General features: G+C 49.6%; 1 protein-coding gene across 1 annotated transcript in view; it reads left to right on the forward strand.

The window, feature by feature from the left end:
* Positions 1-23,059, forward strand: part of GPC1 (glypican 1) — a 203,156-nt gene that overhangs the window by 172,269 nt on the left and 7,828 nt on the right. The window contains exons 3-5 of the mRNA XM_059854952.1: positions 2,962-3,353; positions 18,614-18,779; positions 20,752-20,882. Coding sequence (XP_059710935.1) covers positions 2,962-3,353; positions 18,614-18,779; positions 20,752-20,882 — 689 coding nt within the window. The remainder of the gene's footprint in view (positions 1-2,961; positions 3,354-18,613; positions 18,780-20,751; positions 20,883-23,059) is intronic.

Consider the following 23,059-nt stretch of genomic DNA (forward strand, 5'->3'; position numbering starts at 1 on the left):
CTCAGGGGCTCGGGGCTGTGGCCAGCTGTGACCTGGGTGAAGCTGCTCTGCCTGAGCTGAACACTCCAGTGGTGCTCTGGGAGCCAGGGCAGACCCTGCAGTGGTCACCAGGTGGGAGCTGATATATCCAAAAGAATATCCAAAAGATGCAAAGGGACCTGCTGGCCCTGTTACTGGTAACTCCTGGTAGCAGAAGTAGAGACTTGGAGCACCCCATTACCTGAGGGTCCCCCATGGACCTTCAGATAGTGGGCTGCTCCCCCTCAAATCAATAATTCCCTCTACCTGAAATCAAGGTAGAATGGCAGGAGCCTGAACTGTGCCTCAGCAGGTTGTCTTATCCCAAGGCCCTGCACATTCTTAATCTGTGACACGTGACTCACCTCATTGAAAGGTTGGACATTAGCAGGCAGGGTGCTCAGGAGAAGATGCAGCGTTCCTGGGAGATCTCAGCTGACACTCTACTGAGGAACGGGGACATTGCCATCCCTCTTGACAAACCTCACTTTGTGCTACCTTCTGATGCTGCAAAATGGGCATTTAAATTCCCTGCCAGGTCAGCCATTCATCACAAACACGTGTAGACTTTATTGCTAATTAATTTTCCCTGGCTAGTGTAGATTTTTTCCCTCGGTGTATGCAATCTAGAAGAACTTTGTGAGAACCAGCCACAGATGAATTGGCTGTAATCAGTGTTCCCTCACTTGGGTGAGAAGTAACAGTTCATCAGCCCTTAATTAGCTCTGACTTTTTTGAGAGCAGTCTCCAATTTTTTGACAGGGAGATATATATCTCGTTTCTCTTGTAGCAAAACAAAGTAATTTTGCCTTGAATTGACAAATTGGGCTGTGTTTGTTGGTGTTTTCTTCCTCCTGATGGTGAGTGCAAAGCTGCACGTCTTACCTCAATTGCTGAGCAAATTGTTCAGTTCGTGTCTCTTGTCACACAGAAAAGAGCACTGATTGTACAAGGAAGGGAGTTGAGCTCAGTTTAATTAACTTGTGAATGGGCAACCAGCCGTGTTTGGAGTGATACATTAAGGTAGGGAAGAGCTTTTAGATTCCTCCTCAGCCTCAGAGAAACTTGGTGTTTTGTTTCTGTTGCAGGTGAGTGCAGCATCTCTTTTTATCAATCTGATGGGATCACCTTTTGTCTTTTTTCCCTATTGAGAACCCCCCATTGCAAGGTCATAGGTGACTTTGATACCTGACACCTGGTGTTTGTAGGGAGAAATCCAGTTTTAGTGGGGAAGGTGCATGATCAGTCATTTGAGAGATGGAGGGATCCCAGTAGAAATTGTTGGAGATACAAACTTCCCACCCAGTCATGTTGAATGAGAATAAATTTCTTCCCAAAGTACATTTGAAAACCAGTTTTTATTCGACATTCCAGATAACAGATTTTTACTTTTTACTTCTGCATAAGTAATTAAACCAGACTTCTGCTAACACCTAGTTTGCTCACAGTCTTTTAAAAACAAAAATTGCTTAGATCAAATTTTAATCTACTAAGCAGCACATGACAGGGGCTGGAGAAGGCCAGGCTATTAATGTTCAGTGTTGCTTTGTTAAAATAGCTCAGGAATTTTCAGTGTTAGCAACCTGTGGAGCAGATGGAGAGGGTTCTTTTCACTTGGTCAATTCACCTGCTAAGTTTTAGCTTCATTCAAATCTGAGAAACCAGTCAGAGATTATTAATATAGGAAAGCTTGTATGGCCCTTCTCAGTCAGTGAATATAAGCAAAATTTATGGATCTGAGCTTTACTAGCTCTACAATTTTAGAGGTCTTTAATTGTAGTTAGTGCCATTCCCTCAAAATATACTTTGTTTAATAAAGCTTTGTACATGCAGTATGCATTTTTCAGGAGCTTCTCTTTCTTTTCTTGTATGTCTAGCACCATGAAGTTAATTTATGTACCTAAATGCGTGCTGTTTGATTTTAATTGAATAACAGTTTCTTTCCAACTAGAGCTTATCACACATCACCAAAAAATAAAACATAATAGTCATTTAGATTTAAAGAATAGTTTAATCAGGTTTGCTTCAAAAAGACCCTAAAAGTACAAGTGTAATGGAAATTAAAATTAATTTTTAAATTCTTTTTCCTCTGACTGACTTCAATGATGATTAAAGTTGCTTATGTAAATCTATTAATTGGATCAGGCCAGTCGTGCTATGAGTTCCCTACTGTGCAGCCTCAGCCTGAAGGTAGCTGGCAGTTGAGATGATGGAAATACCTAAAGATGCTGGTGAGGGAGGAGTCAAATCTGTCATTCTTACCCTGCTGTGTGTAGCAAGAGTCACATTTCTGTCACATCTGAGACCACTGAAGCAGGAGTGTAGAAGCACTCTGTTATTTATGCTGGAACAAGAGCAGGATGCACACCCAAGTAAGCAAATGAGATGAGAAGCCCAGATAACGTTGGCCTGAGTTAAAAAGCCCTGCCTTGGAGTCCCCAGGAAGATGGGCCTGTTCCTGACATGCACCTGGACTCTGGCTGTGCCCAGAGCCAGCCTGGCTGTCACCACCAGCAGGATGTCCCTGGGCAGGGTTGGCACCGTGCTGGCAGCCCTGCTTTGTCTCACAAGGGCTTTGGAAGTAACATGTGCCAGCTTAGGGTTTGTGTAAGCAATGCCAGCTATGAGGAAAACTTATGAGTGACACTGTGACACCTTTTGGGTTCAGCAAAGAGACCCAGCTTTGCTTCCAGGGGAGGCTGCCAGAAGAGCTGGAGAGGCCCAGAGCAGGGTTCTCCAGCATGGAGGGGCAAGGGGGGGTTCCTCCTCCTGTCTTCATGGCTAAGGCTCAGACCTGAGAGTGTGGGTAATGCTGGTTGGAGGAAAAGCCCTGTTAGGGCCCTTCTCTGTTCTCAGGGTATTCAGTTGTGCTGCCCAAAGACACAGCCTGTTGGATTCCAGCTTGTCTGGCTGATACATCACCTCTCCTTTCTCATCTTTCAGGTTATTTCCAGGATTTGTTGAACAAGTCAGAGAAGGCCCTTTATGATGCCTTTCCGAGCCTGTACGGAGAATTGTACACTCAGAACGTGAAGGTGTTCAAGGACTTGTACGGCGAGCTGCGCCGCTACTACCGCAGCTCCAACATCAACCTGGAGGAGGCCCTCAACGAGTTCTGGACCCGGCTGCTGGAGAGGCTCTTCAAGCTGCTGAACCCCCAGTACCACATCACAGACGAGTACCTGGACTGCATGGTCAAACACGCCGAGCAGCACAAGCCCTTCGGGGAGGTGCCCAGGGACCTGAAGCTGAAGGCGACCCGAGCCTTCATCGCGGCGCGCTCCTACGCGCAGGGCTTCCTGGTGGGCAGCGACGTGGTCAGAAAGGTGTCCCAGGTATGCTGGTGCTCCCTTCTCCTCCATCCTCACCTTGGCTGCAGCCACTCAGCCACTGCTGTTGGGAGGGGGGCAGTGTTTCCCCTTGTTTTCATTGCAAAGCAAGCAGATGCTTTCCAGTTTTAAAAAATTAACTGCTTGAGTATTGTAAATTAAAGGCGACTCTGACGAAGGGGAGAGAGAATGATGCTTCTGACTCCATCATCAGAAGGCCAATGAATTACTAATGAATTACTTTATTATACTATACTATGTACATTGTATCTAAACTGAATCTGCCATGCACTCACTCTTGCTCACAACTGCACAGAACTGCACTCATCTCGGATTCTCTCCTGACTGTCCCATGACAGTCCCACACACACTTCTTGGCCCTGATAGGCCAAGGGAACAAAACATCCTCACTTTGGGTAAACAATCTCCATATAATTCTCCTTTAGCACAAGACAGGCACAGCAAGCAAGATAAGAATTGTGTTTTCCTTCTTCTCTGCTTGTCTCACAGCTTCTCTCTGTTCAGGGGGCATGTGAATACCACACTTGAGGGTTACCCATCAGTGGGAGGGAGCAGCAAAGCTGGACTTCTGCAGGCACTGCCAACAACACTAAAACAGTGACATGTAACTCACAACAAATCAGCTTTTGCCTCATTTTAACCCATGCAGCAGAGATGTCACTCAGCCAGGCTGTGAAGGCACTCTGCTGCTTGCCCAGATCCCTCATGCTTCCTGACATGCCTCTAAATCACACTGCCATGTTTTCCTCCTTGATGGAGATGTGTGCAGAGCTGGATGGCCACGAGTGTGCTGGGAATACAGGCACAGGAATGTGTTTCAGAGGCTGGCACTGGGATCCTGTGGCTGTTTATGTAGCCTGTCTATTTGTACAGCTTCTGTGTACAGAGAGGGGGAGTTTGTAAAGTGCATTGGGATCTTCAGGGATGAAAGGTGCTATATAAATGTAAATTAATATGACTGAATCCAGGGTTCCAGAAGGAAGGAAATTGTCTGTATTCTTTACTGCAGAAACAGCCTTTCAGAGCCAGAAGAAAGTGATTGTCCTGAAACAAGATAGTCAGGCTTTCCACACAGGTACCAAGGAGAAAATCCATAGTAAAAAAAAAGGCTTGCATACCTCATGTGGAGATGGGAATCAGCAGGTGTGAGAATCAGGGTGTGATTAAACTGTGGATGTAGAAATGCAGAACCACAATTCATCTCCTCAGAAGGTAATGTGTGGTGATGTGGAGCAGAGGACAGTCCCACTTAATGCAGCAAATCCAGGCTTTGATCTCAGGAAGAAACATTAACGTGGTAACAGTGACAAATGCTTTAATTTATCAATGTGGGACTATAAAACTGTTCAGCTACCCAAAAGCCTTTGTACATCTCATTAACATCACACTCTCCTGACACTTAAGACAGATAAAAGAGGAGAATGATGTAATTTCAGGGGGACAAAAGCAAAATACTTTTCATAAATCCTCTGAATGGCAGAGATTTCCAGCTCAATGGGCATGATCCTGCCTGTAGCTGAGGTTGGTAGGTAAAACAGGCTGGCAGGGCAACTGCAGCCATGGTATCAGCCAAAGGGAAGGACCTGACATACCAACATGCAGCAGGTTTTTCCTCCACCTTCATGTAGGCTTCTGACCCACTGGATTTTGATTCTGGTCCCCCCTTTCTGAATTTTCCTTCTCTTGGGAAGAGAAGTTCTCCTATCAAACAGGATGTGGGGAGCATGACAAGTCACAGATCTCCTTTTCCCTCAGTTTCCCCAGTCCATTCCTTTAGGATGGGGGGTTTTCTAGGAGGGTCCCAACCATTTCTCTCTCACTGGAGCCCTCCCTGGCATTGCGGTTAACCCAATGTGGTGTTGTTGCATGAACTGAGTCAGAAAACCTCAGCACAGCCTTCTTGAGAGCTGATTTTATGAGGACCAAAACTGGCTCATTTTCCCTGTCTTCTTTACCAACTTTTACACTTGGGTTAAATGGATGTGAAGTGCTTGACTCAACCCACAGCTGGTGCCTTGGTTCTAGTAATTTTTCATGTTGCTCTATACTTATGACATCAGAAGAAGGTCAGAAACTGGAATTTAACTTTCTTGTCAGCTGGTAGCAGCAGTCTTCAAAACTATCTTTTTGTTAGTTGGAATTTCACATGGGGCACTGGCGAGTGTTTTGGTCAGGAAGACTAAGGAGGCCTGTTGAAATGAAGACATAAATAAATTAGCTAGCTTTGGACTTCAGGAAAAAATAGATTTTATTTATTTACAAATCCCAGAAAAACTACAGATTTCTACTAAACCCCTCCTGGTTTCTGCTTCTGGGACACTTCCAGTTCAGTTTTATCCCCTGTATCCTGTCCCTGTCTCAGGTCCTTGTGCAGAGGCAGCATTACTGGGCACTCCAGAGAAGGGCTGATGCTGTTTGCCAGAGCTCCTGGCTGCCTTTAAGTGGGGGAGAGCCTCCCTGAGTGAGCTACAGGCGTGGATTTCATGAGATTTCTTGAATCCCTGCTGCCTCTTCACTGTGCCCAAAGGGTGTTTCTTCCCCAGCCTTCTGCTGCCCTTATCTCAGAGGAAGCCACAGCTCCAGGCAGTCCAGGGTTAGGAACAGGAGCCACATGTGGGAGCAGCCCCTCTGAGACCTGCTGGGCATAAATACTTTGAGGGCAGATGAGGAGAAAATGGCAGAACCATTTTTCATCTTTACTGCCATGCAAGCTTTCAAGGCAAAGTCACCCTGACAGACTGCAGGCTCTGACACCAAGTCCTCAAACTTCTGATTGGTGCTTGCTGCCACTGACCTGGCCTGACACAGACAGCAGTGGCAGTGCTGCCATCTGGGCTGGGACCCGGGCTGGGCTTGGTGTGGCTCTCTGGCAGGTGAGGATGGATGTGCAGGCTGGCACCCTGCCCTGACACAGTGAGGGGTTCCATGGGCCATGCCTGGCTGGGGTCAGGGCAGCACCTCTGTGTTCATGTGCAGGTTCTGTGTTCCTGTAGCTGAGCTGTCACCACAAATTGCAGGATTTCATCTAAGTTGCACAATGCCAAGTGGGTTTTTTACCACTGGCATGAAGTAGCAGCCACCAAAATGGCAGCAGCCACAACATCCCTAGTGCAGGGCACTTGAAGAAGGAGCTCCCCCAGGGATGCTGCATGCCAGGGTGAGAGAGAACACATATCCCAGCTCTGTTTAGGATCCTGTTCGTTGGCTGTGAGATTGGCAGCTGCCCAAACCCAACATTTGCTCCAGCTCTGAGCAAACAGGAGAGGGCCTCGTGCTGGTGGAGTCACTGCCTGCCAGCTGCTGCCCAGAGATCTTCCCTGTCTGCTGCTGAGACCCTCCTTCACCTGCTGAGAGCAGCTGCTGTGCACACTCCTGGGAAAGATGTGGTGGAAGTGAACTGGGATACTGCAGCTCTGGGGGAGTAAGCTGAGACAGAAGGAATGGCAAGGGCTGAGAGGTAGCCCTTGATAAACACCAGCAGAAAGCCCTGAGGGAAAGGCAGGGTGACAAACAGTGGTGGCTGTGACCCTGGCTGGGTTTGTCCCGTGCTGCTCACTGCTGAGCCCCCTTGGGTCAGTTCTGCTGCAGAGAGCCGTGGGGACAGGGGCACACAGGGCACTGGGCAGGGCAGGGAGGCTGCCCAGGTCTGTGCTGCATTCCTGCATCCATGGGCACTCAGGAGAGCTGCCCTGGGCATGCCAAAGGGTGCCCAGAGTCCTCCAAGTCCCCTTGCAGCCCTGGCAGCCTGTGCCTGTCAGGAGAGCACAGATGTAATGTTCCATTTCCAAAGCCAGAGAGAGGAAGTAATTTGAAATGAATTTTGCTCATCAGTCAGAAAATGAGTTATTATGACAATCTTTCCTTTGCTGGCTCTCCACTGGTTCTTGTTTCTAAATTTTAAGTTTTCCCAAGGTAGTGGAGATTGATGTGAAGCAAGACCAGCTACGTAAGCAAGAAACACTTACTCAAATAATCGATTTTAATAGCTGTTTGCATTTCCTTTTCTCAGTAGATGTTCTTAAGGCTGATTCTCATTTGAGTTTGAAACAAAATACAATAATTTTCTTTATAAGCTTTTTTACTAAATCCTGTATTTCATTTTACCAATGAAAGTTGAAGTCAGCTATCAGTACATTTTTATTTAGCCAATACTGTTGCACAATATTTTTCAGCCTTATTTTTTTAAACTTTTCTGTTAGTATAAGGTACATGGCAGCTTTCCTATTTACCACATGAGTAATTTTTAAACACATGGTGGGTCAGTCTGGGAACCAAATTCCAATTAAAAAGTCCTAAAAATAGATTTTTAGAAATGTTTTTAATGGTTAAGTGAATGTGCTGATAGGACATATGGAAAATAATGTTTATCTAAACATGTTTTGCATTTCCAACAAGTCAATAACATAACAAAGACAGTATGGTCCTCATGTCCTTTAAGATTGCAGCCATTTTTCATACCCACTTTTTTCCACAGCTTGAAAGGACATATTTGACTTCTGTCTTTCAGCTTTCAGTTGCTTTTCTGGTGAAGTAGACGAAAAATTGATCTTACTGAATTAAACAAACATAAAATTTTCTTCTCCCATCTATGAAACGACTGTGCTAAAGTATCTCAAGAGCAGTGAACTCTGGTCCCATGTGCTTGGTGGGACATCTCCATCCTTTCAGTGGCTGATCTTTTTTAACAGCATCAGCATCAAGTACACACAACTATAAATAACATGTTACTTCATTTAAAGGATCTCACTTCTGTTAAAGTATTCATCATTTATCTAAATTGGCTTCCTCTTGATCCTGAGAAGACAGTGTCAGTGTTTGTAAGTAGATGTTATGAGGGTGTTGTTCCACAGCAGTGTTGAGTGGCAATACCCCTCATATCCCCACATTTATTTCCTTGTCCCTGGCTGTTACCCAGCTCTGGCTTTGGAGCTGTATTGTGGCAATGAGCTCCCTGAGGGGGGAATAATGTGCTCTGACTCCATGATTTCAGAAGGCTGAACAAATGCCTTATTAAGCTGTACTATATTATACTACATACTACACTTTTACTATCCTAAAGAAAAACCCGTGACCCTCACAGACAGTCACGACACAGCTTGACCTAATTGGTCAATCAATTAAAACACCATTACCACAGTCCAATTAAGAAATCCCTTTTGGTGAAAAATCTCCATAACACATTCCACATGTGCCAAACAACAGATAGAGCAAGTAAAGATAAGAATTGTTTTCCTTCTTTGTCTGAGCTTTCTCACAGACTTTCAGCTTCCCAGGAAAATCCTGGGAGAGAGAATTATGTCTCTCTCTGTTCAAAGAATATGTGAATACCACAGAGCTGTTCAGGTTTGCATGGCAGAGATGTGTGGGTTTGTGTCCTGCAGAGTTTCCACGTGGCAGCAGGGAGCAGCAGGTCCCACAGGTGCTGGTGTCAGCAGCAGGAGGGGACAGGGAGGGTGCAGGGCTGCAGCTCACCACAGCCAGGTACCAACAGCAGCTGCTGCAGCAGCCTGGGCTTTTCCTTGGTTTTCCTTCCTGTTGTTGCAAGCCATTGGTGAGGCTTTCCAAAAATGAGCTGGTCAGTGCCTGTGCTGGAGGTCTGTGGTGCTGCAGGCTCAGCAGCAATCCACAGGGTGCAGAAAGCCCCGGGGAGCCTTTGCAGGACTGGCTGTGCTCAGCAGGAGGGCAAGGAGGACTGAAGGCCCAAGGTGGGAACCCTGCAGTGCTGCAGAAACCCCTTCCTGTGAACCAGCTGAGGCTCCAGGCTGAAATAAGCTCTTGACCTTCAAGGACTGGTCCTGCAGCAGCTCCTGTGCTGGCTGCCTTTTGCCCCTGTAGCCTCTGGCGCAGCTGCCCAGCCCTGCCCACGACTGGGTGACCTTGAAGGGTGCTGGGACCTGCCCTTCCTTCCCAAGGGAAGTGTCCTCTCTGCTGAAGTAGCTCATGTTTTCTTGCCCAGTCAACTGTCCGTGGCAGTTTGCATGTGAGATTGCATGGCTGAAACCATTTTATATCTAAGTTCCAGTCATCCCAATTCCCCCTGCAAACCCAGGAGCTTAATATCCCTTTCCCTGAGCTAGCTGTGCTCTCTGAATCATCACCCTGCCCCCAGCTGCCTTCTTGCTTTAAACACCTTGGTACAGCAGCCCCACACACACTGCTCCTCCTTTCCAGCACTGCTGGGGAGGGAATTTTGTAATAACATTGGAATTTGTTTGGATGGATTCAAATCAAGCTGGATGAGAAGCATGCAGTCTTGAATACATCCTTATGTATTTCACATATTACTTTTCAGTATTTCTATCCCTTATTATGTTTCAATCACAACCCTTCAGGGATAAAAACCCATAGGTGTTCTGAATAGAATAGAAATAATGCAGAAAAGTAGATATATGTCTCCCATATTTACCTGGTGGTTAAAAGTCAATTGAATCTAGTTTTCAAAGGATTGAAAATTGTACCAGCTGGAAATACCTGTGTTAAATGAACAGAGCAGGGAGTGTGTGGAACAGGCAGGTGCTGGCTTGCAGTATTTTCCTCTGGATGGAGAGGACATGACAGCAGTCTGTCTGTCTGCCTACGTGGATCTCTCTCATTTTAATATCTGAAGGCACTTAGGTACTAGACAGGAATCTAAAGACCTAGATCCTCCCAATTAGCTGTGGGTGCTGCCTCTGGAGCCATTGTCAGTGCCCTCTCCAAGTGCCCTCACCACTGCCTGGAGCGAGATGGGAACAATGCTCCTCCCTGTTTTGCTGCCCCACTTTGCCTTGATTACCCTAGCCATCATATTTAATTTTATTTTTTTCCTGAGTCTGCAGAATGGTCATTTGGCTGCTGGGCTGGCAGGGTGGACCCAGGCAGTCTGTCTGGCCTCAGGCCCAACAGCAGCTCTGGTGTGCTGGAGCATGAAGGGCACAGATTTGGCATCAGCTCCCATCCTCCACATCCCTCCTGCAGTGAGCACTGAACACAGAAGGGTGACAGCAGGAGGGGCTCTGAACTGTGCTGGCATTTTCTGTGTCCCCCTGTGCCACCAGACCCAGCACAGCCACCCCCAGCACACTGTGCCTGTGCCCTGCTCGCCCCTCATCCCTGACAGGACTGGGAACTTGATGGATCTTGAATGATGGGCTTGGTGAGGCTCAAACCTCACCGTGCTCCAAGGACTCGTGGCTGTGCATTTATGGAAGGAAGATGCAAAATAATGACTGAAGTGATTATACAATTCATTAGACTTTGAAAGAATCATATTTCTGTCAGCCCTGCAGCTGTTTCTTTTAGAGTTTCACTCTGAAAAATGGGAAAGCTTGGTTCATTTAACACACATCAAGGTGCTAATTACATCAGGGCTGGCATAAACATGCACAAGGCAGCTGCTGACCATGTGGTGGAAGGAGCAGGGTGTGCTCCCCACAGCAGCTCCCCTGCACCAGCCAAGGGCTGGGCACACCTGCAGCTCCCACTCCTGTCACCAGAGAAACTGGGCACTGACTGCCCAGTGAATGGAGCAGATTTCCAGTACACACGTGGAGGTGAAAAGAACATCACAGCCCTTCTGGGTTTTGATCATAATATTTGAGGGTCCCTCCAGGGGGAAACTGTAAAAGTGAAATGTTTCCCAGTGTGAAATGGCTACATTGCAGACAGCTCTGATCACGGAGCTGGCCAGCTCCCCTGTGAAACACAAACCTCTCCTCTGAGTGCTGGTTTGCTCTAAAAGAGAGCAAGGCTGGCCTTCTGAGCCCATTCCTGGGCTGCTGGGCATCCCACAGGAAGCTCAGGAGACTCCTCATTGCTGGCCCAGCAGGATCAGCTCCTCTGCTTAACCTGTTTTTGTAGCTGCTGTTCTTCACACTGACAACTTTATCCCAACTGTAGGATTCCAGCCAAGGGATTTGGGGTAATTGGAGGGGCTTTGAATAGCTGCCTGCATTTCCCAGCACACACAGCCTGATCTGTGGCTTGAAGAGCTGACCTGCTTTCCCTTAGACACTGCCACAGAAAGGTTTTTTCACAGCTAGCAGAACTTCCCTCTCCTGCCTTTATAATTCCCATGAGTGAGGGTGCCAGGAATGGCTCAGCCCATGTGGCTGGTTCAGCCCCAGCCCTGGGGAGGTCTCCAGCTCTAGGTGTTCCTGCCTCCAGCTGCCCAGCACCTGCGCCTGCCTCTGAGACCTGCCTGCTGTCTGCTGGCCCCAGAACATCCCTTGCTTTGGAAACCTAAATTGCCTGATGTCACTGGGTTTAACTGCTGCTTCTGGAGGTTAGAATGGCCATTCAGATAGCAAGGCCTTCTATCTGAGAAAACAGACCTGAGAGTCAGTTGCAGGCACATTTTGACACATATCTGACACATCTGGAGCTGTTTTGTTTCACCCCAACCAACCCCACAGCAAACCAAACCCACGGGTCCCAGTGCCCACCTTGGGTCTGCACTGCACCTCAGAGATGAGAGCCAGGCAGGGAATGGGAGAGCAGCCACATGACAGGGACATGGTCAATGTGGGAAACACCAACTCCACAGCACAGAGAGCTCCCTGCAGGCCACCCTCACACTGCCTTGGGCAAGATTTTTAGAGGGTCTAGAGCCCAGAGAACATCACTTCCACCAGCAGTGTTAAGGACCAGCTCAGCCCCATCCCTCCATCAGCTACCCTGCCCTTGTCCCTCTGGCAGTCTGGGGGGTGTGACAGCACTTCCAGCAGCCTGGAGTTTTCACCCAGGCTGACCTGGCTCTCCATCCCCAAATCTCTCCACTCTACCTAACCCTGCTTCCCCTGGGGAGCAAGGCACAGATGGCTCACAGCAGTCTGGGGGGAATGTGCAAGGGGAGAAGGGGGGGAGGAAAAAATACTAGCAAGAGCTCAACTTATTTTATTGGTGTTAAATGCCTTTCAGATGTACTTAAAGGCCCCTGAAGGCCGAGGAGTCCAGTCACATTGCAACTAGGCTGCAGGTTCTCATTTGCTTTTAAGCCAGGCTTCAAAAGGAGAAAGGATTTGGGTTCGGATAATTCTTTTCTTCTTTCTTTTTTTTTTTTTTTTAATCTTTTCTTTCCTTTGTTTGAAGCCAGTACTTCAAAAGCAGCATCTGCAGCTTGGCTGCAGGCTCTGGGTGCCAGAGGAGCTGGCACTGCTGGGCACAGAGGAGCCCTGCCACGGGCCCTGGGGTCAGTCCCATGCCTGGAAGCCAGGCTCTGTGCTTGAGAGTGTTTCCTAACACTCTGTGCTGCTCTGGTTGGAGCTTGGTGCTGCCACTGGTGGAAAGATTGTCCAGATACCTGTGGCTTCCTGCAGCTCCACTTTTCTCCAGCTCTCAGGAAGCTGGGATGGGAAGGAAGGATCATTGCTTGACCCTGTAACTGCAGGATGTGACAGAGCTGCTCCCAGCACTAATATCTCTTCAGCTGCAGTTCCCTGAGGCCCTCCTCTCTGCATATCCCACACTTTGGTCCTTCAGACCCCTTTTCAGGAAATAATTGACTTGTATAAAGAAATGGTTTTTGTGATGAGGAGGGTATAGCTGCTTTTAGCTGTGTGTGAGTCAGATCATCACTTCCATGGCACTTTCATGCCCTGATGCAGCTCAGGGTATTTTTGGAGGCTTTGGATATTTTTGAAGCACTAGGCATTAGGGTAATAACAGAAAATGCCTCTCCTCTTTGTCCTTCTGTTCTTCTGTGAGACCTCTCAAACAAGGTCCCAGTTCAGAAGAGTAAAATCCCTGCCAGTGTTGCAGGCTGAGCAAGGTCTGAGGTCAGGAGGAATTGCACCTCTCTTTGCACCAAGTCTTACACTGTCAAACAGCTCTGCAGATCAGTGGGTTCTGTTTGGAAAATCAGCACATAACCTGGCTAGGAGCTTCAGAACAGACCATGGTGGAGCTGAGGGAGAAGGGTTGCATGGTTCTAGAAGATCTGCTCTTGTTACCTCTGAGCATCTGCAGCTGTGCAGACATGGGTAACTGGGGCTGAACATGCTAATCCCAAGTTTGATTTGTTCTTCACAGGCAGAGAGGAAGGATGGGAAAGTTTTTTCTCTGTTCTAGAGAAATGTAGCCCATTTTGGCCAGAGTGCTGCTGTGAGTCCTGTGGGCTCTAAAGGGCTGGCCATGGCCAGAGCTGGCAGCACTCAGGTGTCTCTGGGCCCTTGTTGCAGGGCTGTCTCATGCACTGGAGCTGAGTGCTTGCCCGTCTGCAAGTACTTTGTCCTCCCTGTGTTTGTGCTTCAGAAAGTTTATAATTGTTCTAAACTTGTGTTTAGGTGCTGTGAAGGGTAACTTTGCTCTCCTTAAGTGCAGAGGGAGAGAGTTGGTGACTTCTTGTTATCCTCAAGCCTCCTGTGTTTCTGTGATTCTCTGCTTGGAAAGCACGTTAATAAACTACATGGCAGGAGCCTTTTGTTTTTTTCTTTGTTAAAAGCCTTTCACACTGAATGTTTTCTAAATTGGCTGGGGGGTGGCAAGGAACCCAGTTAGTGCCTAATCCCCCAGCCCATCCTCTCAGCAAATGGCTTGTAAAAGTCATTAATTTCACTGTAATTGATTTAAGCGTTGCTCAGGAGGAGGAAAAATTAAGGAAACCAATGCCACTCTGAATAGAGAATTATGTGTTCTCAATTTTCTGTCAAATTATCTCCCCACGTGCCTGTTCTGTGCTGGTTGCTGAGCAAACACTGTGCCAGGGAGTCACACAGCAAATCCCAGCTCACAGAACCTGTGATGAGCTCCAGCACCAGGGCAGGAGGCAGGAGAGCCTGCAAAGGTCTTTGCCTGCAGCAGTTCACATCTGGCTGGGTGGCTCCACCAAAACACAGGCAGATGAGCCTTTGGGAAGTGACCATGGAAAAGCACAGAGCTGCACCTGAAATGGCAGTGCTTGTGGTGGAACTGGGCCTTTTATGAGGCAGCCACCTGTTCCCTTTGCATTACTCATTGCTACTATTGGATCCCCAGCTGTAAAGTAGTTTTAATTAAAATTATTTATTGCTCAGTAAGATTTCTCCCCTATTTTGGGTGTATCTTAGAAGATAACATTTTTTCCTTATCACTTCATCACTGGGCTTACACTTCAAAGGACTGTATCTGTGGATGTCACTGTGATCAGAATAGAGTATGTGGATTTTAGCTGAGCAGTGACGTACAATCAATGTATTTTTAAGCTGAGTTTAGCTTTATTTTGCATTTTTATTTATACCTCTGACAACTGAATGAGTGCCCTGGCTCCAAGCCATATCTCTCAATAATAATGATCTTTTCTTCAGATTCTTGGGAAATGGTTTCTCCACTGTATTGTGCATGTTCTCTTGACATCTTAATGCAGTTTCTAGGTCACTGAGCTAAGAAAAGACTATAGGTGCCACTAAAGCCTCCTTAAAGGAGAACCAGCCACAGGCTGGGCCAGGTTGATGGCACTTAGAGAAATCAATTATTGTCATGTACTCCTTCATGCTGTGCCACATCAGTTAAAGCTGGAGCAGTGTGATCAGGTTTCACTCCATCTGCAGGACTTTTCATGCTCCTGCCCTCTGACCACCTGTGGTGAAGGGATGTTGCTCATGGCTCCATCAGTTGTTGCAGGTCTGTGCTGGGAAGCTGGAGTGACTCCCTGCAGGTGTTAGCTGGCACCCACTTGGGCAGGGGGTAACTCAGTGTTTCAGCTTCCTGGGAAGGCTGAGGGGTGAGAGCAGAAGCACTGGAGGTGAAGATGTCTCAGTGTGCAGGTGGAGGTCGGTCTTGCCTTTTCCAGCCTGGAGAAACTGCTTCACTGCCACTGGGGGAGTTCATCTGGGAGGAGCTGCCAGGGAGGGAAGGGGGGTGTGTCCCCCAGCTCCAGGCCCAGGAGCTCCTCTCCCCACTGCACTGCTGGAGCTGGCTGTGCCCAAGGGAGGCAGGACAGCTGCAGTGCCCCCTGCTTGTGTTGTTGGATCCATATCCTGGAGGGAAGCTCAGCCCCTCTGAACTGGAGCTGGGATTCCCCTGTGTGTATACAGCATTGATGAAAAAAACCTGGAAGCTCACATCAGCAAACTAATCCATGAGCACCCTAAGATGATTGAAGGACTCTGTTCCTTAATATGCTGCAAGTGCCCCAAAGAGAAGGTGCAGGATCAGGGCTGGGAGGGGTTCTGGTAGCCCCAAGCCCTCCCTCTCCGCTGCCCTGTGTGGAGCAGTATTCCATGGGCTGGGTGGAACAGTGAGAAACTGAGCTCTAGCCAAGCAAAACACAGAGAAAATATTCGGTGTGGTTCCTGTTCCTGCTCCCTTATCCTTCTTTTTCTCAGTTGGCCTCTGCAGCCTGTGCCAAAGGACTGCTGCTGCCAACAGGACAGGCTGGAGTCGTTCTCTGGGGAAAGGGAGTGGAGCCTGGTGTCTTGCACCTGAAAAAATTAATATTTATCCTTTCTGCCAAGAGATTAGGCTGAACACTCGACACCTGCCAGATTCAACAGAGCAATGCTGGTGATGGATGGCCACCTGCTCATCTTCAGTGGAGGCTGTGGGGCCAGCTCCCACTCCTGGGGCAGTGGGACACTGCACTGTCCTCCAGGAGACAAAGCCACCTTGTGAGAGTGACAGACTGCCAGTGCACCCTCTGGCATCCAGAAACTGAGGTGCACAAGTACTTCTTCCCCCCCACCCCCTGCCCCCCATGCTCTCAGGAGTTGAAACTGAGCCTCAAGCACCATTGTTGGCTACAACCACTGCCCCAAGGCAGGTGGCAGCATCCCAGAGGAGCTGCAGGGGCATGGACACGGTGTGGCTGGTGGCACTGTGGCTGGTGATGGGCAGTGTGACTGGTGTCAGTGGCTTGGGGAGGAGGACAGAAGGCAGCTCTCTGCAGCACGGGACCTTGGAGATACTTTTCAAAGCCAGAATCTCTCTCTTGCCTCTTCCAGTGCCTGCCATGGGCTCTGGCAGGGTATCAGTAGCTTTGTGTCCTTGCTGGTGGCTGTCCTCTCAGCCTGGGGGGGCTGGTCCACACCAACTCAGGGGTGCTTCCTGCAGGCACAGCTGTGCTTCTGTTTTCCAGAGCATTTCAGCTCCCTCTGCTCCAAAAGTCTGAGCAGTGCAACCAGGGATGTGTGTGGGAAAGGCAAGTGATGCTCTGGCTGCCCTCAGTGCTGTGGGAAGCCCCATGTTTCAGGACTTAGCTGTGCCCCAGGTGCCAGTTTGTGCAGTGGGAGGTGACAGTGCCCCATGGCCACAGCTGGATGAGCAAGTTGAGCAGGGATGGGCTGTGCCATGACAACACAGGGGCCAAGTTGTGTTCAGGAGCTGATGGCCTGGGCAGGGTACAGGATTGGGTTGTGAGTGTCACTGTGTCATGTTGGTGATAGCTCTGCCTGGGGAAGGGGAGGTCACAGCCCCTTTTCCATCTGCATCCCTGCTTTTGTGTGAGCACTCTTGTTTCAGGAGGTCTGGAGCTACAGCCTGTGCTGGCATGCACTGTGCTCTTACCTGGTGTCTTTTCAGCCCCTATTCAGCCATGGTTATTGAAACCCTGAGGTAAAAAATAAACTCCTCCTTTGTTTGCCTGTCCCTGTGCTTTGTTGCACTGCTGAGGCAGCGGTGGTTGCACTGTTCCTCCTGTGCTGAAGGTGCAGTGTGTGTGTGTGATGCAGCAGGACAGAGCCTCCATCTCCTGGTGGCACAGGCACATGGCAGCCGACTCTGCCTGCAGGAGCTGTCCAGGACAGGGACCCAGAGCTGGCCCAGGAAGCCGAGGGAAGCTTTGGGGTGTGGGGGGTTCCTGCCAGGCTCAGCCCCACTAGCCACAGGTTTATCCTCAGTCCCCTTTGGGCTGCCAGGCCAGGAAAGCAATCTCTGGTTGGGTTCTCTCTCCGAAACTTAAAAATTCTTGTCCTCATCCTGAAGAAGGTTCTCACAAGGTTATTTTAGTGCATTCCTGCCCAGTGAAGCCTCAGCACCATCCAGCACCTGTTTTCCAAGGTTTACTGGAAGTGAGGAGCTACCACACAGGCAGTTTCAGGAGGGGCTAGCTTAGGGATTTTCTCTGATACAACCTCTGGTACTGGGCTCAGCATGTTCACACTCTCCCAAGGGTACCTCAGAACTGAATCTGGATTCCCCCTGAAGGCCACATTCGAAGTGTTTTTCACAAGTAGTAAAAAGAGTTCTCAGCATTGCAGCTGCAGCTGGAGGCCCAGGGATTTCTCCTTTCAAGATTTGCCCCTTCTGTCACTTTTCTCCCCTCTGGGCTCCTTGTGAGTGTCAAGTATGTGGAACCAAGGGAGACTTCATACAGACATTCATTTTCTCTTTTGTAAATGATTTTAAAAGATTTACAAGGAAATTGCAAATGGATTTGAGCAAAGACAGAAAATGACCACAGAAGAGAAAAGAGCAAGACAGGGGAAGGTGGAGCTGTGCCAGCAGCCCTGCAGGGCCTGCCAGGCTGTTATTCATCCCTCAGTGCACTGCCAGCCCTTGCCCACGGCAGCTGGGGACACTGGCCCATGGCTGATGGGCTGGGGGGACACTGCTGTGCTGCTGAGGCTGTGGCCCTGCTCTCTGCCGGCTCTGTGCTTGCAGGACCAGGGTGCTTTAATTGAAGGTGGCAAAGCCACCTCCAGAGTCCTGCAAAGAGCCAGCTGCATGTGCAGGGCCTGTGAGCTGCTGGCACAGCGTGGCTTGGCCCAGGTCTGCCTGCAGTTCTTGAAGTGCTCGCAGAGAGCCGTCACTTCCCAGTGTCGAGTGCTCTCAATTGCCCAACATTTTGGAATTGTGCAAGTCTTCCCCCAGGACTATTCTGCTTTCCAAAGATGCCAGCTGGGAAGGTTCTGTGTCCAGGGCCTCACTGTGCATCCCCCAGGAAGCTGGAGGTGCAGGGTGTGTGGGACACCTGGGTCTGCAGACAGCAGCAGAGACCCTTGCAGAAGGGGCATGGTGGTGGCACTGATGGCACACATGCACCATGCCAGGGTCCAGGTCACAGCTGGTGGGCAGCCTGAGATGTCCTTGTGCCCAGCAGGCCTGGCTGAGGGGGGATGGTGCTCTCAGGTTTTTCCCCGAGGCCTGGGCCCAGACCAGCCTGAGGCCCTGCAGCTGCCCCGGGATCCTGTCCCTCAGCGGGGAGGAGGGGCGGGGAGAGGGGAAATGGCTTTTCCTGGCCCACGTCCCCAGGGCTGTGCTGCCTCTCTGACCACAGCCACCTCCTTCAGCCCAGGGGAGGGGGAGTTCACCCCCAAGCCCCTGAGCAGTCTGTGCCTCTCCTGTCCCCACAGGTGTCCCTCAGCCAGGAGTGCACCCGTGCCATCATGAAGCTGATGTACTGCCCGCACTGCCGCGGCATGGCCAGCGTGAGGCCCTGCAACAACTACTGCCTGAACGTCGTCAAGGGCTGCCTGGCCAACCAGGCCGACCTCAGCACCGAGTGGAAGTACCTGATGGGTGAGATGGCCTTTCCCTGCTATAGCTGCCACAGCTGCCCCTCATCACCCCTGCGCTCCCTGGGGCTGGGTTTGGTGAGCAGAGAGGACGGTGGGAGGCTCAGGGGAGTTGTTTGCACTGCTGAACCTCTCAAGCCTCCTTGTGCCCACACAGCATCACCCAGCAAGCTCCTCTCTCTTTGTCCCACTGTCCCTGCACAGCTGGAGTGATCTGACCTGAGGGAGCCTTGCTGTTTGTCTGGGCTCACAGAGGGCAGCACCAGAGGACATGGCCTTGGGCTTGGCCTTGTTTTCCCTTGCCTTGGCAGCAAAGCTGCCAGCTCAGCCCCAGCTGCAGCCCCCAGGCTGGCTCGGGGTTGGCATTGAGAACAAAAACCCCAGCAAAGTCAAGGAGTGTCACCTGCCTCTCGAGAGACACTGCAGCATGGATGGGGAAGCAGAGCAGGCACTGCCTGGAGAGGTGCCCAGGCCAGCTGTGCCACAGCTGACTGGAAATGCTCTGTGGGAGCAACTAGGAGCCTGCTCTAAAGGAGGGGAGGAATTGTCCCTTTTCCAGGGGTTTGGTGGCCCTTTGGCCTTTCTGACCAGAGCCAGCCAACTGCTCCTGTCACTCTCTCCTGGCAGGATGACAGCCTCTCCTGAAACACCGCTGTACAGCTTTCCTTGATTGACAGGGAAGCAGTTCCATGTGCATTTTACATTTATTCTGGTTTCCTCTTCCCAAGAGACACTGTCACGGGGTGACAGCTAAGAGGAAATTGGAGCTTCTTTCAAATTGCAGTTTTACATTTCAGTGTCAGAGGTCACAAACTGATCAAGGATGGGAGCAAATCATGGAGTCAAAGGCAGCAGTTCCCTGGTGGTGTCCTTCCTTCACCCTTCTCCAGGCCCTTCTGTGTAGCCAGAGATGATTTTGTTACACTAAAAACAGAGTTACTCTTTCAGTTTGACAAATTAGGCAGGTCAAATTAAGGGAGATTTTTATAGTAAGTGGTTCAGATATAATTTATCACTATTTTGGGGTGCAACCTTTGATTTAAATGTCTGTATCTCAAGATTAGTGCCTCTGCAAGGCACTATTTGTCTGAAATAACACAATCTCAAAGATGACACCACGACCCCTGAGTGGCAGCAGAATTAAACTGAGAGCCCTTCAGTGTTACAGGAGATTTTATTTACCAAAATACAAAAAGTTACCAAAATTAGCTCCCTTATATTGAGAGCATATAGGCTGTCCTTCCTTCAGACCCAGCTGGAGTGTTGAGAATTGTCTCTGGGGGTAGGCAGAGACTGGTAATTCTTTGCAAGTCAAGCACAGTCCCAAAGCAGCCATCCAAGCAGGAGCCTCCAGGGCAGGTGGGAGGGAGTGCTTGGATATCAGAGCTTTCCAAGACAAGAGAGAGAGTTGAGGCAGTCACTCCCTGTCCTGTGTGTACACTGGTCTGCTTGTGTACCTGTATAGCCTGGTATCTCCCTGGCTGTTGTCCTTCCAGAGGTGAAGGTGAGAAGAATTACTGCTTTTCTCTCTCTTTCACTGCCACAGAAACTATTTCCCACATCCACTATCTCTGGCACCTTATTGACCCCAATTCTCACACTTTCTCCTGGCTGCAGTGCTTTGCTGAAGACATTCACTGAGTTAGGAGGGTGGGGGCCAAGTATTGCTGTTTCTTAATAATTCTACAGCAGTTTTCTGGTTTTCCTTTCTGTATCTCCCAGGGAAATGCTGGTTGCTTTAGGTGAACACTCTACCCAAAGTGTACTTAGCATTTGCAGGAGGTTCCTTTGCCACAGAGAGTGGCTTCACCTACAAAAAGTAGGGAAAACAAGTGTACACCTGGGCAGTGGTGAAAATGGAGAGCTGTGTCCCAGCAAGGAGACCTGCCAAGCAGCTTCTCCCACCCAGCATGAGCTGGTCTTTGCCTTGCTTTGCCCAGAGAGATGATGAGAGCTGTGCCTGCCTTGCTCTGCAGATTCCCTGATGGGGGTGGCCGATCGCATCGACGGGCCCTACAACGTGGACACTGTGATAGGCACCATCCACATGAGGATTGCTGAAGCCATCTCTAACCTGCAGGAAAACAAAGATTCCATCACAAGCAAGGTAGGAGAGTGTGCCTGGGCCTGCCTGAGGACACATCATGTGCCACTGCCAGGGCCAGGTGCTCTTTTGTGCTCACTCTTCAGCTGAACTGGAAGAGGTGATGAGTGAAACAGAGCAAATGGGCACTCTTAATGATAAATTACCTTGGTTTCCTACCACCCATCTGACACAGGCAGAGTTGTTTTCCCCACCTTTGCAGGTGTTTCCAAATACTGCTCTCTGCCACATCCAGCCAGCCTCCTTTGGATACAGGCACAGGAGGTGGGACTGCAAACACAGTGATGGGGGTGCATGTGCCATTTGCTGTCAGAGCCCTCTGTGCTGAAGAGTTTTGAGATGTTTTGGCTGAGCTGAGGCATTTACACAAAGTGCACAGTCCCCAGTGACAGGAGGCAGCTGCTTTAACCTGCCTCGAGGGGACCTTCTGCAGTAGAAACACTGGGCTATCAGGTTGTGCCATGGGACAGAGCTGCAATCTGGCAGTCCATCTGGAGAGTACAAACCAGGCTCTCCTGAGGCTCACCTGTCTCCTAAGAAGTATGTATCATGAAGGTCTCTTCTGCTGGTCTTCTATTTTCAGTATATTTATCCACTTAACCACAGTCACCTCTGTAGCTGCAGGTAAGAGAAGCTTTGGGAGCAAAAGCAGCCCTCCAGGGCTCCTGCCTTTTGCCCAGACCCTCCCCAGGTCCTGCAGCTATCCCACAGTCAGGGCAGAGATGCAGATGAAAGAAGTGGGACAGGTCCTAACTGGGTTTTGGATAAGGGAAGGGCCAGAAGTGTTGCTTGGCAAACAGGAATTCACTGGCACACATCAAAGCACTAACAGCTGAGTGCATCCAAGTACTGGGTTAGGTTTCTTTCCTGACATGAAAGGCAATTTTCTTTCTTCCCTCATTAGGTGAGACTGAGGCTTTCCACATAAAAGCAAATCCATGGTGTGGGAAAACATCTGCAAAGAAAGGTGTTTCCAAGAGGAATACAGTAAATCTGGTGAAATGAAAGGGGCTAAACAGTCTAGCTGGTGTTTGATTGGAGCAACCAAACATGAGTGATAAGCTCCTCAGTATGACCTGTGACCAGGTGAATGGAGCACTCTGCTGGTGGCACAGCTAGCAGAGGGCAGGAGCTGCCAAGCTCTGAGCTCTGGTTTTGAGCATGGCAAAGCCATCAGATGAAGGATGTTGGTGTCAGCTGAGTTCAGGGCTGTCCCAGGCCAGTCCTGGCCATCTCAGACCAAGGCCATGACCCAGGCCAAGGGCACTGCTGTTAAGGTAACCTCCCAGTCTGAGCAGACAGGAGGCTCTCTGGCAGCCACTCTCCCACCATCATGCTGTCACTACAGCCCCTGGGAGTGGCAGGTCACAACCCCCAGGTCCATGCTTGACTCCTGCACATCCCACTCACACAGCCAGACCAGCTCTCCTCGCTGGTTCCATCCCAGGTTTCCCATGGCAGCCTCAGACCTCTTCCATAAAGCAATTTATTCACAGCACAGTAACACAAAAAAAGTTTGAGCTGGTGCCTCTGAGGACAACAAAAGAACCCCTGGGCTTTTATCCCCTCACAGTTCAATCGTGCAGAATCATCTCTCAGTGCCTGTTCACCTGGCTGGTGCCAAAGGTCCTGTGCCCTTTGTTATGCCACGAGTGGGCAGTTCACAGCCTCTGGCTCCTGCAGCTGCACCTGCACAGGATGCACTCCTCCCTACAGAATGCCTTCTTTGAGAGGAGCCAAGAGTGGCCCTGGGCCCCAGTGCCACCCTCAGCCACAGGCTGTCCTGGGATCTGGGTAAAGCTCTAAAGAAGCACTTGTGGTACCAAGCCTTGTGTTTGGGGCAGCATGGAGCCCACTCCCTGCTTTCTCACAGTTCCCTTTCTCCCTGTGGCTCTCTTGGATTTCAGGCAGCGGGAGCTGTCAGAGGTTGCAAACACCTCTTTGCTCCCATTATTCAGGAACTTTTGGCCCCTCAGTCTGCTGGAGTTGTTTTCTCCAGCAGTAGTTTGCATTTCTCACCTGAAGTGTTTAGAATGGCAAGAGGTTCACCTTGGTACCACACTGTGCTGGAGCTGCCCTTGTCCTGAACACCTCCCCAGACTTTTATCTCCTGGGAAGGGGCCAGCAATAGGCCAACAAGATATAGCAGTGAAACCAAGGTTTTGTTTTGGTAGAAGCAA

This window comes from Haemorhous mexicanus, chromosome 10 (genome assembly GCF_027477595.1).
Source record: "Haemorhous mexicanus isolate bHaeMex1 chromosome 10, bHaeMex1.pri, whole genome shotgun sequence".
Classification (NCBI taxonomy): Eukaryota; Metazoa; Chordata; class Aves; order Passeriformes; family Fringillidae; genus Haemorhous; species Haemorhous mexicanus.